The sequence below is a fragment of the Pongo pygmaeus genome, chromosome 1, assembly GCF_028885625.2.
Source record: "Pongo pygmaeus isolate AG05252 chromosome 1, NHGRI_mPonPyg2-v2.0_pri, whole genome shotgun sequence".
In the NCBI taxonomy this organism is placed as follows: domain Eukaryota; kingdom Metazoa; phylum Chordata; class Mammalia; order Primates; family Hominidae; genus Pongo; species Pongo pygmaeus.
The window spans coordinates 166,133,283-166,151,290 of record NC_072373.2 but is presented as its reverse complement, the minus strand read 5'-3'; the positions used below and the strand labels follow the sequence as shown (position 1 = coordinate 166,151,290).

General features: G+C 39.9%; 1 protein-coding gene across 4 annotated transcripts in view; it reads left to right on the top strand.

The window, feature by feature from the left end:
• The window catches only part of ROR1 (receptor tyrosine kinase like orphan receptor 1), a 420,883-nt gene that overhangs the window by 376,559 nt on the left and 26,316 nt on the right, over positions 1-18,008 (top strand). For all 4 annotated transcript variants that reach the window (XM_054493632.2, XM_063654683.1, XM_063654677.1 and 1 more), the window contains 3 exons: positions 301-428; positions 3,020-3,337; positions 5,363-5,608. In XM_054493632.2, the coding sequence (XP_054349607.1) occupies positions 301-428; positions 3,020-3,337; positions 5,363-5,608 (692 nt within the window). The remainder of the gene's footprint in view (positions 1-300; positions 429-3,019; positions 3,338-5,362; positions 5,609-18,008) is intronic.

Here is an 18,008-nt window from a genome sequence, read left to right as displayed (position 1 = left end):
TCTTTACTCCTATAACTACATCATCTTCCAGCTCACCACCAGCTGCGAAAATAAAAGCATTTTCTCCCATATTTAAGGATGATTTTGTGCTTCAGGATGACTTTCTGGGGGTGTAGGAAACTTGACCAACGTGACCAACAGATGTTTTAAGAACTGAGCAAAAGCCCAATTCCTTAGCCCAGTCTTTTGTATATTGTGCCCAACTATGCCCCCTAGTGACTATTTAGGGTATCGCGCAGTCAGAGCTTGTGCCTTGTATGTAAGTGGTGCATCAGCTAATGTGTCTATGCTTTCTTTCAGAGATGAGTATGAAGAAGATGGATTCTGTCAGCCATACAGAGGGATTGCATGTGCAAGATTTATTGGCAACCGCACCGTCTATATGGAGTCTTTGCACATGCAAGGGGAAATAGAAAATCAGATCACAGGTAGGTAGCACCAATGAAATTATATTTGTCCCTTGAATAACTATTTTTCTCACCAAAAGTTTTATTGAGCTCCTCTCTTGACAAAGGATTAAGCTCAGCATGGAGGTTGGGAGCAGGACCATAAAAAAGCAAGAGACATGATCTCTGTGCTCTGGAATTTACATTAAAGTAATTTATTGAAGGTTGCCCTTAGAGGAAAAGGAAGCTTTGCGAAATCTCACATTCATTCAAACACTCAATAAATATTATTAAGTGCTTTCAGCATACCAGGAACTGAACCTGAATGGGAGAGATGATGGTGTGTAAATAAGCCAGGTACGTCTCTGCCCTCACAGAGCTTACTGTTTAGAAGCAACATGATGTCAACTGAGAGGGGATGAATTTAGAGTTTAGAATTCTGGACACTCATCCCAGAACTATTATGACAGTGAACTTTGGGGAAATTGCTTACTTTCCCGAAAAGTCCCCTTCTTCATCTGTGAAATGAGTGATGAAGCAAGATGACCATTGGTCTCTTCTTGCTCTAGCTTTCAACATTTCACTCTTCATTTTTCTTAATTGAAAGTATCCTTTTGATAGAAATCTAGTAGCGAAGCACTTGCTAGCACACATGAGTTAAAGTAGCCTAGGCTACCTCGTAGGATTTTGCATGCATCATTCTGGTGGTTACAGCAGCTTTGTCCCCTTCCATTAGTGTAGTTATGATGCCTCTGTGTCACATATCCTTTGCAATCCATTCACACTGCCTTCGTGACATTCTAATGAGGTTGCCATATCTAGAAATAAAAATTCAGGATACCCAGTAACATTTGAATTTCAGATAAACAACGAATAATTTTTTAGTATAAGTATGTCATAAATATTTATCTGAAATTAAAACGTTACCATTGTCTTTTTCTTTATCTGGCAACCCTAGGGTTTAGGAGAGGTAAGAACGAACCCAAGGCAGAAACATAGAACAGCAAAAGGCCCAGAAGCTATGTGGAAGCTATGTGCTATGAGGAATGTGAAGGAACTGAGAGGAGGCTGGGGGAAAGAGGGAGAAAGACTTCTTTTTTTTGAGATGGAGTCTCGCTCTGTCACCCAGGCTGGAATGCAGTGGCACGATCTCGGCTCACTGCAAGCTCCGCTTCCTAGGTTCATGCCATTCTCCTGCCTCAGCGTCCTGGAGGACTTTTTAACCAACCAAAAGCAGCAACTATAGGCATAGGTAGTTGCCATTTTCTGAAGCCCTCATTTCAACAGGAAGAGAATTCTGAAATTTCAAACAGCAGTAAGACTGACAGGGAGGAGCTGTTAAACACCCATTTCAACCTAATGTAAGAATGCCTTAACGTACTTTTAACTGAATATCCAGAAAAACAAGTAGACATTTTGGGCCAGGCACAGTGGCTCACTCCTGTAATCCCAGCACTTTGGGAGGCTGAGGCGGGTGGATCACTTGAAGCCAGGAGTTCAAGACCAGCCTGGCCTACATAGCAAAACCCCATCTCTACTAAAAAACAATACAAAAATTAGCTGGGTGCGGTGGCACGTGCATGTAGTTCCAGCTATGTGGGAGGCTGAGGCATGAGAATCCCTTGAAACTGGGAGGCAGAAGTTGCACTGAGCTGAGAGCGTAACCCTGCACTCCAGCCTGGGCAACAGAGTGAGACTGTCTCAAAAAAAAAAAAGTGGAAGTTTTGCTGTAAATAATTGGTAACCTATTTATAAAAATCCTCTCTTGGAGATTTCTAATGGGTATCAGCCTGGTGGGAAGTTTTTTTAAAAAATTCATTTACCTTTGTTTATCCCAGCGTTTCCCAAACTTGTTGGCTTGTTTCTCAAACACTATTCTATTTCACATGATTAATGTTCTGAGCAACATACTTGGGGAAATAATGTATCAGCAACCTCACAGGTTTCCTTGTGAGGTGTAAGCTCCTTGTCAATAGCGGTATTCAAAGGTAGGCTGGTGCGCTTTTTGTGCATCTTACCCTACTAGTAAGAGATTAAGCTAAGGAACCACTAATATTTGATGATACACATTGGAACAATTGCACTGTGCTCTTTGAGAACTTCCAAGTGAGTTGCCTCATTTTCAGAAGATGGAGTAGAAAGTATTCAAGCCACAGGGAAATTAAGCAAGTTACCCTAAGTCATCCAGCAACTCTTGCCATCCAGCAAGACACGGAACTGGATCCTGTGCTCAGGCTCAGCCACTGCAGAAACAAATTCTGTCCCTACAGCTGTCAAATGTTTTAGAAGCCTCACGAAACTAATAAAAAGCACCAGATGAAACACAAAGTTCGATTGCTTTGTAGTAAAAAATGAAAAATATATTGTACTTTAACTTAATTAATTTTTTTATTAGGAAATGGTACATATGTAATTTAATCCTGTTTTTTTAACTTTGTAGTCAAAATGGTTTTTTTCAAGCCAGTGAAAGTAAGCTGCTTAGACATCTGAAATGAATCTCCTTCTCTGGGCCTTGTCTGTTTCAGCACGGCGGATTCCTCGCAATGTGTGTTTATATCTGATATCCGTTGACTAGATAACCAAAGAAGATAAACCCCGGCCTCTGGGAGTTAATAATTGTGTTTGTTTTCCAGCTGCTTTCACTATGATTGGCACTTCCAGTCACTTATCTGATAAGTGTTCTCAGTTCGCCATTCCTTCCCTGTGCCACTATGCCTTCCCGTACTGCGATGAAACTTCATCCGTCCCAAAGCCCCGTGACTTGTGTCGCGATGAATGTGAAATCCTGGAAAATGTCCTGTGTCAAACAGAGTACATTTTTGCAAGATCAAATCCCATGATTCTGATGAGGCTGAAACTGCCAAACTGTGAAGATCTCCCCCAGCCAGAGAGCCCGGAAGCTGCGAACTGTATCCGGATTGGAATTCCCATGGCAGATCCTATAAATAAAAGTAAGTGGTAGCCCCTGACCTTCTGTGCTCTTCTAAGGGTCAGCAATCTGTTGGCACAGGGAAAACTGGACCTTGACCCATAGTGATTTTCATACTGCTAATCAAATTATTTTCCAATGGGCTGAGTACTGTGCCTGAGCATTCAGTGGTGGATTAGACATAGTTATCTTCAAGAAGCTTCATGAAGATAATAATTTTAAAATATGGGAGCTGGTTTCTCCATAACTTAAACATAGAATTACTATATGACCTAGCAATTCTACTCCTGAGTATGTAATCAAAAGAACTGAAAACAGATGTTCAAACAAAAACTCATACGAGAATGTTTATAACAACACTATTTACAATAGCCAAAAGGTGGAAATGACCGAAATGCCATCAGTAGAGGAGTGGTTAAACAAATTGTGGTATATCCACATGGTGAAACATTATTTATCCATAAAAAGGAATGAAATACAGATACATGCTACAAACCTGGATGAACCTGGAAAACATTATACTAAGTAAAAGAAGCCAGACACCATTGTATGATCCATTTATATGAAATTTCCAGAACAGATAAATCCATATAGACAGAATTCAGATTAGTGGTTACCAGGGGCCAGGCTAGGGGTAGTGGAGAGTGACTGTTTAATAGATACGGGGTTTCCTTTTAGGGTAATATAAGTGTTCTAGAACCTATAGTGGTGAAGGTTGTACAATATTGTGAATGAACTAAATAAATGCACTAATGGTACATGTAATGGTAAGTGTATTATAGCACGTATCAGTACATTCTCGCATTGCTATAAAGAAATACCTGAGACTGGGTAATTTATAAAGAAAGGAAGTTTAATTGACTCACGTGTGGTTCTGCAGGCTGTACAGGGAGTATAGCAGCTTCTGCTTCTGAGGAGTCCTCAGGAAGCTTCTAATCATGGCAGAAAGTGGAGGGAGAACAAGCTTCTTACATGGTAGGAGCAGGAGCAAGAGAGAGTGAGTGGGGAGGTGCCACATGCTTTTAAATGGCCATGAGAATGAGAACTTACTCACTATCCCAAGGACAGTACCACGGGGGGTTGGTGCTAAACCATTCACAAGAAACCTGCTCCCATGATACAGTCACCTCCCACCAGTCCCCACCTCCAACCCTAGGGATTACAATTCAACATGAGATTTGGTGGGGACACAGACCCAAACCATATCATACCGCCATTTTAAAGATATAGATGGGTTTGCCTCCATCCCCTACCCCGTCAACACCACCAAGCAAAAGACTATTTCAGTGTACAGTTCCCTTTCATCTAGCATTAATCTCACCGGCAATTTTTTAGTTTCCTTTTGGTCGTTAATACTATTTTATGAGTTAAGTAAATGAATGCATCTAAAATGCCTAACACATGGTAAGGGCTCAGTAGCAACATTATTATTATTGTCATTACTCCTCCAAACTCCAATTCAGTTCGACTGTATAGATTCTGCAGTGCTTTTAAGCCCCTGTGGCCACCTGCGAGGTCTACTTAATGGGATCTGCTTCTCAAGGGTGCCGACCCCATCAGCACAGAGATAGCCCCCACTTTTGTTAGAAACCCAGAATGCACAGCCTCTAATAAGCATGTTCTGTGAATTACAATACCAACTAGATTCCTTATTACATGATTTCATGTCTAAGGCTGTCAATCAGAATGGAAGGAAAAGTTTGGCTTGAACCTTCCTTGAACTGTTCACTAGGAAATTACTTCTGTGCCCCCAGGTCCCACCCCACTTCCGATTTCTTCTGTGTTCAATGTTAAAAATACTTTTGGAAGACTGATTTTATTCCTGAAGCAAAAGCTTTAAATCCTCCCAGGAATGTAACTGCAAGGCAGGCCCTGGGTCCAAGCCCAGCGAAGCAGGGAGAGTGCCCTGCATGGCCCCTGACCAGCGGGGAAGCTGTGGCCACGAGGTTAATTACCAGCCCTCCCCTCCAGAAACTGCTGGCTAGAGGAGAGCTCCAGCATCTCCTATGTTTCTTTCTAATTGTTTGGGGTTTTGTGTGTTTTTCAGATCACAAGTGTTATAACAGCACAGGTGTGGACTACCGGGGGACCGTCAGTGTGACCAAATCAGGACGCCAGTGCCAGCCATGGAATTCCCAGTATCCCCACACACACACTTTCACTGCCCTTCGTTTCCCAGAGCTGAATGGAGGCCATTCCTACTGCCGCAACCCAGGGAATCAGAAGGAAGCTCCCTGGTGCTTCACCTTGGATGAAAACTTTAAGTCTGATCTGTGTGACATCCCAGCTTGCGGTAAATAGAAGTCATTGCCCCTAATGTATTCAATCACCTTTAAAGATCCCTATCCTACCCCTCTTCGTTTAGGAGAATCCTATAAGGGGGGGCAAAGAAAATGGACAGTATTTGCTTGATCTCAGTCTGGTTTTAGGGTAAACCTTGCCATTTCTACATAAAACACCTTGTAAGGTACCAAAACACGTTCTCAAGAAGTCAACTGCCTTTATACCTGCAGCCATTGCACTCGTGGATGTAACAGGGACCCAGCCCTCCAGAGGCACAGTTGAGACAGTTTATCACATTGATTTTTATAGAAAAAGATGTTACCTAGAATGGTCTGCATCCAAGTGGTCCTTTTTAGCAAAAAAAGGAATATTGGAAGCAGGAAGAAATTGTTTTCTGTATGCCTTAAAAACACCACAAGGCAGGATGAATCTACAACCATTACTCTGTCATCCAGGGCAATCTGTGGGTAAACTGTGTCCTTCGTTATGTCTGTTAATACTGCAGAAGCAGCATATAGGTATCTAGTAAGAAAATGGAATTCCTGAGTCAGTTAACTGTTCCTTTTTCTAGAAAATGTTTGGAGAAAATAATGAAAATGGGCCAAGCATGGTGGCTTATACCTGTAATCCCAACACTTTGGGAAGGCCGAGACAGGAAGATCATTTGAGCCCAGGGGTTCAAGACCAGCCCAGGCAACATAGTGAGACTCCATCTCTACCAAAAAAAAAAAAAAGAAAGAAAATGTTGGTGAAACCTGGAGTTAGGAACTATTTTAGAACTAATTCATCTTCCTGATCCTAGTTCTCATAGATATCATAAATAATGCCAAGTTTCCCAGGCATAGTGGGAGAGTCAGGATGTCACTGCTGGAAAAGCAAAAGCTACAGGGTAGGGGGGTGGGCAAACAAGAGCAATAGTCATGGGACTCACAATACAAAGTGAGCTCAGTGTTTAACCAGATGATTATTCAAGCCATTCATTCAGAATATTTGTTGAGTACCTACTACGTGCCAAGTACTTACTCATCCGAGCATGGGGAGACGCCAGGGACCCTAAGGAGGGAGTAGGCATAGCACATCCACAAAGAAGCAAGGAGTCATGGAGGCGGAACAAGCAAGAGGGAGAGTAGCAGAAGATTAGGTCGGGAAAGTAACAGGACCCAATCATGTAAAGCTCTGTAGGCCATTGGAGGACTTAAGCTTTGACCCTGAATGAGATGGGAAAGCATGAGAGGGTTTTGAGCAGAAGGGTGACATGACCTGACTTATATGTTTGAAGGCTCACCGGGCTGCTGGGTTGAGACTAGCCTGTGGGAAGGATGCAAGAGCAAAAGCAAGGAGATCAATTGGGAAGCTACTGCAGGAATGCAGGGGAGAGATAAAGTGGCCTTGACAGGAGGAGGAGTGGAAGACGGAGGGACACGTGGGCAGATTCTGGATATGTGTTGAAATTGGAGACAAGAGGAGTCACTGACGGATCAGATGTGGGATATAAATGATGGAAGGAATCAAGAGTGACTCCGGAGCTTCTCCATGGAATTGCCTTTTGCTGAGATGGAGAAAACTATAGGAGGAGTAAATTTAGTGGGAGCTGGAATCAAGAGTTTTTGTTCATGCTGAGTTTGAGATGCCTTTTAGAAATCCAAAAAGAGATACTGAGGAGGCAGTTGGATATCACAGACTGAAGTTCAAGTCAGGGTCTGGGATGAGATGGATACGAAGGAAATGTTGGCATACATATGGCATGTAAGGCCATGACACCTGAAGGAAAGAGGAGCATATCTACTGAACAAAAGAGAAGGAAATGTCAGTGCAAGACAATGAAAGCTAGCTTTAGACTCTGGGTCAGGGGCAGTAGCCTCAGTTCCTAATGTAATAATGACCTAACTGAGTGGCTACCATGTGCCAGATCCTATGTGAGACACCTTACCTCTGTCACCTCATTCAATCTTCATATCCAGCTTCTATCATCCTTATGTTATGGATAAGAAAACTGACACTCAGTAAGAATTAAGAGGTTTGCTCAAAGACATTCAGCTATCGGTGACTGAATCATGATTTTAACTCAGGTCAGCCTGATTCCCAAACCTGTTGGCTCTTTCCACTAAGCATGCTCTCTCTCTAGAGAGCAAAATGAATCTGCTTAATGGCAACAATAACAGGTAAACAATAAATATATAGTTTGTAGTAAAAGCAGTTTATTGTAATAGGTAAGGACATGGGTTCTCATGTTTAAGTGCCTGGGTTTGAATCCCAGGTCTTCAATGAAATAGCTGTGTGCTCTTAGCCCCTTCTAATCTCATTTTTCTTATCAGTAAAATGAGAAAATAATGATATACACTTAGGATTTATTGTGAGAATAAATTAGTTGTTAGCTGAAAAACCCTATGATGTCCGAACATAGTAAATGTTCAGTACATATTATCTATTATTATATAGTCAATATATAAAGATAAATCTATTCGAATTATCACATAGTCAACATATGTAAATAAATTCTTGCTCTCAGCTCAGCAAATATTGTTTGAGAGCCCACCATGGAGTAGGGAGGTTATAAGAGAAATAAAATGATTCATGCTTTTGAGGTATGTCAGTTACAATGCAGTATGTATGATACAACAGAAGTTAGCACAAATGTTATGGAACAAAGAAGAGGAAGGGCTTAAAAATATACTAAAGAAATCCTTAAGAAAAAGTATTAAAAATATTGAAAAGAACCCTAATGATGAAACTTTGAGGAACTCTTATTCTATAATTTTGTTCCTACCTGTTACTTATAGTGACTTTACTTGCAAAATGGTTTTACGGAAAGTTGAACACAACAAATTTTAGAAAGATCACCACATCCCCTTTGTGTTGCTGGGCTTTCATACACCTTCATATGGGCTTTAATATACTTTCATACGTATTATGAAGTAACCTCTTGCAGAGCCATTGCTGATCATTTCAAGGAAAATTATTCTGTATTTTGTAATGGTTTGCACTTCATTTATGACATTTTCCATGTTATTTTCAACAGTGATAAGAAAGGAATAAAAACAAAACATAGATTTACTTAGTTGCTCCATTCCTTCTCCTAAACCAGGTAAGGTATGAGAGTCTGCAAGAGAGTCCAGGATAAAAGCAGTACTTACTAAGCACCTTCCACGCACCAGGCACAGTGCTAGGGTTTTCACATGCTTTCTTTATCCTCATCCTCATACTCTGACAGGTATTATTAACCCTATTTTTGCTGATATAGAAGCTGAGGCTGAGAAAGCCCCAGGGTCATCCAGCTAGTAAATGGAAGGTCTGTGTGATTCCAAGCTCATCTTCTTGCTACTCTACTGTGCTACTTCGGGTTATTGGTTGATGTACAGAGGAAACCAAATGAATTGGTTGGTTTTGTTTCTTTGTTTTTTTGAGACAGGCTCTTGCTATGTTGCCCAGGCTGGTCTCTAACTCCTGGGCGCAATAAATCTTTCTGCCTCGGCCTCCTGAGTACCTGGGACTACAGGCATGCACCACCATGCCCAGCTTTAAATGAATTGTTTTAAGAAAGAAATGGGCTGCGCTTGGTGGCTCACGCCTGTAATCTCAGCACTTTGGGAGGCCGTGGCAGGCAGATCACTTGAGGTCAGGAGTTCAAGACCAGCCTGGCCAAATGGTGAAACCCCGTCTCTACCAAAAATACAAAAATTAGCCAGGTGTGGTGACATGCACCTGTAATCCCAGCTACTCAGGAGGCTGAGGCATGAGAATCGCTTGAACTTGGGAGGCGGAGGTTGCAGTGAGCTGAGATCGCACCACTGCACTCCAGCCTGGGCGATAGAGCGAGACTCAGTCTCAAGAAAAAAAAAGAAAGAAAGAAAAGGAAAGAAAAGCATTATTCGTTCCACTCTAGGTAAACACTATTGTTCTCTGGGTGACTTCTGACCCTTAATTTCCAACTAATGCCCATCAGAAGTAGGGAAGTAATTTGTCTAGAAGCTGGAAGACATATTGATACTCTGATTCAAGGACTCAAGCTCTATTACGATTAGTTTAAGCAAAGACTACAAATTATACCTAAAAAGTACTCGTTTTCATTTCAATGCCCTTCCTGCAGCATCCAGATCAAACACATTCTAGGAGGGATGAAAGAAACCTTCGAAAGGTCTTTCAGACTGAGTAGAAAGAGGGAGATCACTTACATCTACAGGATACCTACTATGTGCCTGCATGGTGCCTGGTGCTTTACATATTCATCTCCATTTAAAACTCACAACCATGCTGTGGGGTAGGTATGATTAACATATTTCACTGAGGTTCAAAGGGGCTATAGGACTTGTCTAAATCACACAGCCAACCACTGTCTGCATAGAGCTCTGACCAAACTCAAAGCTCATGCTCTTTTACCAGACACTCTGCTATCTCTCATTTGAAGATTTTTCTGAAATAAATACAAGCATGATGATAGGTTCCACCTCTGGATTACATCATGCCGATTTCCATTATATGATATGACATCAAAAAGCTTCCCGTGCTGATGAAGAACCCTATCATAGTATTACTTGGTGTGTTATTATCTTAGTATTAATCAGTATAGCGATGTTGAAAACCCTTGGAATATTTCTTTTCTGAATATATGTGCAGAGGACACAGTGAAAATCCTGAGGACTGGTTAATACTAGTCACATGAGAGATGAATTTAGATGAAAGTTAAATATAGAGATGACAAGGCAGTTTTCACCACTTAGATTTTTTTTTTAAAGAACATTTTCATTTTATTTTAAAACAAAGCAGTTCCTCTTGAATTCTTCAAGCCAAGCCACAAATATATCCATTAAAGGAACAGGGAAGCCTTGACATATGATCAATAAGCTGCTGGAGGGCGAGTAGCTCCCAGATGGGATTCCTGAGAAGACAGCAGGTCAGCATCAGCTGTGCTCAGGAGTATGCCTGTCTTCTCCCAGTCGCCCTCAGCCCACTTCTAACAAACTGATCATCATGGAATCCTACTTTTATAACTCCTTTGGAGCATTTGATTTTTTTTTTCTTATTTCATTGTCACAAAACCACGAGAGATCAAGTAGGAATTTCCAGCCCTGTTTTACCATATGAGAAAATCAAGGCCCAGAGAAGTGAGAAGACTTACCTAAGATCACAAATGAATTCCTGGAAACCAGGTCTCCTATCTCCAGGACCACTGCTCTTTGTTCTACACCAGTGATTCTCAAACAGGGGCAGTTCTGTCTTCCAGGGAACATTTGGCAATTTCTGGAGAGATTTTGGTTATCACAAGTGGGTGGGGTTGGGGGATGCTACTGGTATCTGTTGTGTAGAGGTCAGGGATGTTGCTAAACACCCTGCAATACCCAGAACAGCCCACGCAATGAATCATCTAGCCCAAAATGTCGAATGTTGGGGTTGAGGAACTCTTTTCTACACCGTAGAATTGTAAACTATAGAATAACAATAATATTCAATAGTAATTACCATTTATTGTATGCTTACAATGAGCTGAAAACTATGCTGATACTTTTAGGCATTATCTCGTGTTTAAATAGTTCTATCCCCCTAGCAGTAGGGTTTTATTATACCCAAGAAAGAAAACTGAGACTTGGAGAGGTTAAGTAACATGTGTCCAAGGTCACATGGTTAATAAGAAGTGGACCCAGGACTCACATCTGTAGTCAGCCTTTTAAACTGTGGTTTATGCATGTATGTTGTTGCGTATGTGTTTTTGTGTGTGTAAACAGATAAAACTTGAGAATAACTTCATTTTACAGTGAGTTGTAAGCTAGTGGGGCAGATTTGAAATGAGCCCTTTTTCTCCTCCATCCTGAATGAGACAGAGTCTCATAGGAAAATTCCTGCATTCTTTAGCTAACTCAAAGTTAAGGAGATTTCAGAATCTCCATGGGGTTTCTCATTTTCCTACTGATAACTTTTGTTTTAGTTTCAACTAAGTAAAGCTAAAAGACGCATAGGCCTAATTAAATAGAAAATGTGAACGTTTGTTGTACTTTCTCTAATAAAGGCGCTTGAGAACAGTCTGCTGCAGATTGTTTTATCTGTGAACTTTCACTCCAGAGCAGAATATAAAATTAAGTACAACCAAACATGGCTGTTGTAAATTCTGGGAATTGGCTTGGCTAGGATTATATGCATATGCCCAGACAGTGCTTAGAGAAAGTGAAAAAAAAAGACAAAAGATGGTTTGGGCAAGACCTGGCTTCTCATCCTCCATGTCTTTTCTTTTGTGTTCCAGGCATCTAACAATTAGAATTACTAATTATTTATTCATTCACTCACAGAAACCAATATATGTTAAGCTTCTACTGCATCTCAGACCCTGTAAACAAGCTAAATCAGACCGTGCCCTTGTGTAGCCTGCAATCTAATGAAGGAATCAGATGGAAAAAAAATATGAATCACATTAAGTATTGTCATATAGTTCCCAGTTTTATGTCTGCTCTTATGTGCGTGGCATTTTAATGATGACTACTGCTTGTTGAATACTGTGCTAAGATATCTGTGCCGGCATCTAGCCTAGGACTTAGTTGGTGCTCAGTAAAATATGTTGAATTAATTGGTTTAATCCACACGGTAAACACAAGATAAAGGTGTCATCTCCATTTTCCTAAAGGAAAAACAGGCAATGTTGTTTTTACTGAAGCCAAAATTCAAACCAATTCCATAGAATTTCATATCCGTTCCTCCATCTACCATGCCATAACTGCTTAAACAATAGAGTCCTGATTATTTCAGAGGAACACACATTCCTTTATTATTTTCCCTTTCCCTTTGATCATTATGATCTCTCTGCGTCTTTGGGATGCTGCCCATTGATATTCTTATTTGCAGCTCCAGGGATATAGGAATGGAGCCCCCAGCCACAAAGACATCTACTCTGAGAGACCCTACTGTGCTCCTCTTAGACGCAGCCCTGATATAGATTAGCTCCCCAGCAGCTCCACCCACATCTCACAGGGTGTGCCCTTCTCCCATTAAGTCCCATCTCCTCTCTTTCTGGAAGCCCCATGTCTCCTCCAGTCCTCAAAGCTGGCCATCTTCTCTGCCTGCAAAGCTTCATTCACTATGCTTTCACCTTTTGTTGTGGTCACCTTCCAAGTCAAATATCTTGGGTTGGGTGTAAACTAAATTGAGAAAGAAGCATTTTGCCAAAGTTCTTTCTAACTGGCATCTAGGCACACTGCCTAGGTTCACCATTTCACTGTAGCCCTTTATCATTGCTTTTCTATGCAGCTCTGGGGGTGTAGCTGTGGAAACTGTCAATACCTCTGAGAACTCCTTTTGCAACAATCTGTCCATTTTACTTTGGTTGTATTTTATTAATACCATAAGACTTATGTTCTTTCTCTCTCTCTCATTTAGATCCCCTATTTGTTTCTTTCTTGATTTGTATGGGAAGGCAGAATCCCAATCGTATTGGTATTTTTATATTTAAACCATGGCCCTTTATTTTACCCTTGATCAAATCCTGAGGCCACATTTCTTCCCCTAGCCATGCCAGCATGTCTGTTTCTCCTCTAAGTAAAGGTTTCTCCCTCTACCAAATAAAAGTTCCAAGCAGCAGTATTGTTTTTACTCCTAAACCAGCTTCACCAAAGAGTATCCATGATAAGAAAAGTGGTGAACCATTTGGCTCCATTTGGAGTTTTCATACCTGGCCTATTGCTTTTGTATTTCCTTTTAAGTCATTAGCTTGCAACGATTTGCCAAAGGGCATATTGCCCAGTTTTGTGCCTGAATAGCCTTGACTTGTCCCATAACCTTACAAACACCCACCCTGGGCTCCAGTTTGTCACAAACCATATTCTGCAACGTGGTAGTTTACAGTTCGGGGCAAGGCAGATGTTTTCCAGATTGTGAACACTGCCATTTTTCACTTGCTCTGTCAGCAGCCTTCACCCATATTTTATAGAAGACCTGTTGTAAGGCAATTTGTCTTTCAGCCATTTCTTCAAAATAAAATTGAACATTACAGTGAATTGGATGGTGGAGGGGGTAAAGGAGGAAGAAGTATAGCACTGTTTTATATAGTTTGAAGCTTTCTGGAAGAGTTATTTTTATACTACAGAGATTTTCAAGATGTGCTTTCATTTCCAGTCTCTATACATTTTCAACAACAAAGTAAAGAACAATAGTGACCCAAAACTTATAGCTAAGTCATGTTCCATGAACATTTTTAACCATAAAATAATTTCTCTCAAAGGTTTTTTTGTTGTTGTTCCTAGTATATATTGAGTCATTTACCCAGCGTGTAAGCTGCTCTAGCAGCTTATTAGCTTCTGAAACCTCTGAACTCTTTGGGCTCACCACCATGCCAGTAAGAAGTGCTTGTTGGTATCTTAACCTTTGGTGACAGAAATCTGATATAACACCACAATGATTGTTGCCACTGGCTTTGTAACAAACTGTTTTTTGGTTAAGCTTCTGGCAGGAAACACATGGCACAAGCCAATCGACTAAGGGAAATGTTATAATGTAATTATTTAGGGAGGTATTGGCAGAATTAGGAGAAACCATCAAGGAAAGGTGCGAGACCTGGGGCTAACATGAATGGGAGGTATTACCATCCTAGATCAGTTACCTTACCTTGCAGAATATAGCTGAGACTGAAAAGAGGGCTGTCCAGCACATGCTGTGGCCTTTGGCAGAGGGATATAGTCAACCCTCAGCAACCCAGCAAGGAGGAAGCCAGAGGAACAAGGGTTTCAACCCATACTCTTCTTCTGCCTTTCATCTCCGGCAAATAACTCCCATAGGTTCAACCTAACTGGAAGCCACAGGTCAAAGGTATCCATTGATACTATCAGTAGAGGTTGGCCTCAGCAAGGAGCTGGTCAGAAAGGACTGAGACTGGATCTGGTGGGCTGAGGATACTCAGGGGAAATGTCATCACTGACTTTAAATTGCTTCATAAGAGTCAGCTTTAAATAAATTGTTTTAAGAAAGAAATGGGCTGGGCTCAGTGGCTTATGCCTGTAATCCTAGCACTTTGGGAGGCTGAGGCAGGCAGATCATTTAAGGTCAGGAGTTCAAAACCAGCCTGGCCAACGTGGTGAAACCCCATCTCTGCTAAAAATACAAAAAAAAAAAAATTAGCCGGGTGTGGTGGGGGGTGCCTGTAATCCCAGCTACTCAGGAGGCTGAGGCAGGAGAATTGCTTAAACGCCAGAGGGGAGGTTACAGCAAGCTGAGATCGCACCACTGCACTCCAGCCTCGGCGACAGAGCGACACTCCATCTCAAGAAAAAAAAAGTTCAGTAAGGGCCTAAATAAGTTATTTCAACTCAATTTATAAAATCAGAGAACCTTGGGAGCAACCATAGAAATCATCCAGCCTCTACTTGAACATTGCCAGACATCTCCAGAGACAGAGAAATCCTTCCACTTCAAAGTGATTATGGAATGATTCCAACTGCTCAAAAGTTCTGCCTTTGTAAGCTAGAAACCAAAACTCGTATGCAAAATCTGATTTTTTTTAAATGTTGGCCACTGATTCCAATTTTTTAAAAAACCTAATAAAGAACAAGTCTATGGACTAGATCCAAATTTTAACTTCTGGATAATTTCTTACACAAATTTGAAGACATATATCACATCCTTCATTTGATTTTCTCTTTGGCCTAAAGATCACATGGGTCCTCCTACATTTCCTTCCCCATTCTTCTCCTCTAGGTGTTTCCTGCTCCTTTAGAGCCCTCCTTAGAAATGTGGCTCTTAGAAAACACCTTTCAGTGCTTTTTAACCAGAGCAGGTAGAAGAGGACCACGATGTTCTTGATCATTACCCAGTATTGCCAATGAATACTATTATGTTGCTATAAGTGCCATATATACAATTTTTTGAGCAATTGCATCATGCTGTTGCTGGGTTCATCTGAGCCTTTAAATCTTCAGTAAAACTTATTAGTAATCTTTTGTTTGTTTTTGGGGTTTGGTTACATCAACAATTATTTAGTAGATTTGTCTAATCATGGATTTTATAAACAATGTCTTTAACCTTAAAGCAACTTATAATATTTATTTTTAAAATTTCAGCTTCTGGTTTGGATTCATTATATTAGCCTGTTGAGTATGAGCCTCTAAAATTTTATTCCATAATTAAACAGTTAGGTATCTTTCCCAGATTCTGGCCATTTCAAGTTTGATAAACATATCATCAATGATAATGTTGAGCAGGCAGGATTCCTCAAGCATAGCCCTCTACAATTTGATGTTGATTGACTGATTAACACTATTAAATAAAGGCAGATGATGAATTACAAATACATCTGATGATATTATTATTCATCCCTTCGTCTTGTCCATAAGAATGTCATAAGTCACTCGAGTCATTTGATCAAATGTTTTGCTAAAGTTTAAATGTGCTTGGTCTATCACTAATAATCTCATCAAAATGAAAGAGATTTAATTTTATACAACCTATAGGATTTTGTCACTTAAAGACTGGCCCGATTAAAAAGTGGGCAAAGGACTTGAATAGACATTTCTCCAAAGAAGATATACAAATGGCCAAAAGCATATGAAAAGATGTTCAATATCACTAATAATTAGAGAAATGCAGATCAAAACCCCAGTGAGATACCATTTCACACCCATTAGAATGCCACTATTAAAAAAATAGCAAGTGTGAAGAAATTGGAACCGTTGTGATCTGTTGGTAGGAATGTAAAATGGTGCAGCTGCTATGGAAAACAGAATGGAAGTTCCTAAAAAGATTAAAAATAGAATTACCATCTGATCTAGCAATCCCATTTCTGAGTATTTAATCCAAAAGAATTGAAGTCGGGGTCTCAAAATATTTGTACACCCATGTTCACTGCAGCATTATTCATGACAGCCACAAGGCAGAAGCAACCCAAATGTCCATCAGTGAATGAATGGATAAAGAAAACATGGTATATGCATACAATGGAATATTATTCAGTCATAAAAAGAAGGAAATCCTGTCACATGGTACAGCATCGTGAACCTAGAGGACATTAGACTAAGTGAAATACACCAGTCACAGAAAGATAGATACTGAATGATCCACTTATATGCAGTACCTAAAATAGTCAAAATCGTAGAAACAGAAAGTACCATGGTGGTTGTCAGGGCTGGGGGAAGCGGAGAAGTGGGGAGTTATTCAATGGGCATAGAGTTTTAGTTTTGCAGCATGAAAAAGTTCTGGAGATTGGTTGCACAACAAGAATAAATATATGCAACATTATTGAAATGTAAAATTAAAAATGGTTAAGATGGTAAATTTTATGGTAATTTTTACAATTAAACATTTTTTAATTATTAAAAAAGATTAGCCCAATTCTTTTATAGAGGAGGAAACTGAGGCCCTGAGAGTTTATAGAAACTTTTAGTGAACTTGTGTGGATTCCAGTTACTAAGATTTTTCCCAAATGCTCACAAATGAGTTGCTCTCCTTAACTTATTGTAGTTAAAACCTTTTCTGCAGGGAAAAATTTTAATCAATGTATATGGCCTGTTCAGCATTTTTTTTAAAGAATTCATTTGAGAATACATAAGGCAATAGATCATCTACTTAGTACTTCCATCATCAAGTCAAGAGAGTGAATGCTTGGGCCCAGCCTGCCAACTGAAGGCCTAATTACCTCTCTCTCTCGGCTTCCAGGCATATGCCTAAATCACTGGTGCAGGCCCCTATCTGCTACCAACCTGCTTATTTTATAGTTTTCAAGTAATAAATTGGTAGTGATTCCTGTTTGTTTTCTATGGTTTTTAAATTTTTTTCAGTCAAGGTTATAATTTAAACTTGTTTAATTTCCCTTGAATTCTAAGGTTCTGTAAGATTTCTTCCCACCTTTGCCATATTTAAAACCAGAGCTTTTTCTTGTTTTAACTCAAAGTAATATCCCAGATGATGTTTCACTTTATTAAAAGTACCTCTTTAATAAGAAAACATGATTACTTTGCTTTAAGCTTCAGGATAAGAAAGGAGTGTTTTCTCCATTATATTTAATTACTGATCAAAGTATTGAATATCATTGTAAAAATAAAATAGGAATGTCAGATGTGAACTGTGATACCAAATTGTTGATTTTTAAAAGGAAATTAATCATGTGATCTGGTAAGTCGTTGGTTTCAAAAATCTCAAGTATTTAACTTGATGTAACTAATATGTGCATTTCACTTTTAAACAGTTATTCCAAAGTATTAAAAATCTTCAACATTCTAATTTTCAGCCGATTTTCTCTGTAATGCATTGGAGGTGTCCATTACCCTTTAAAATGACTAGTAAGAATAATGTCCATTGTTCCAAAGTGATTTTCTTAAAATAGTATGATTCCCACCGGATATTAGTCTTCATTGAAAGAAAACTTCGGACTCTTAAGGAGAATGATGAAAAACAATTATATATAATGTTTTAGGGTAATTTTGATTAGTGATATAATTTACTAG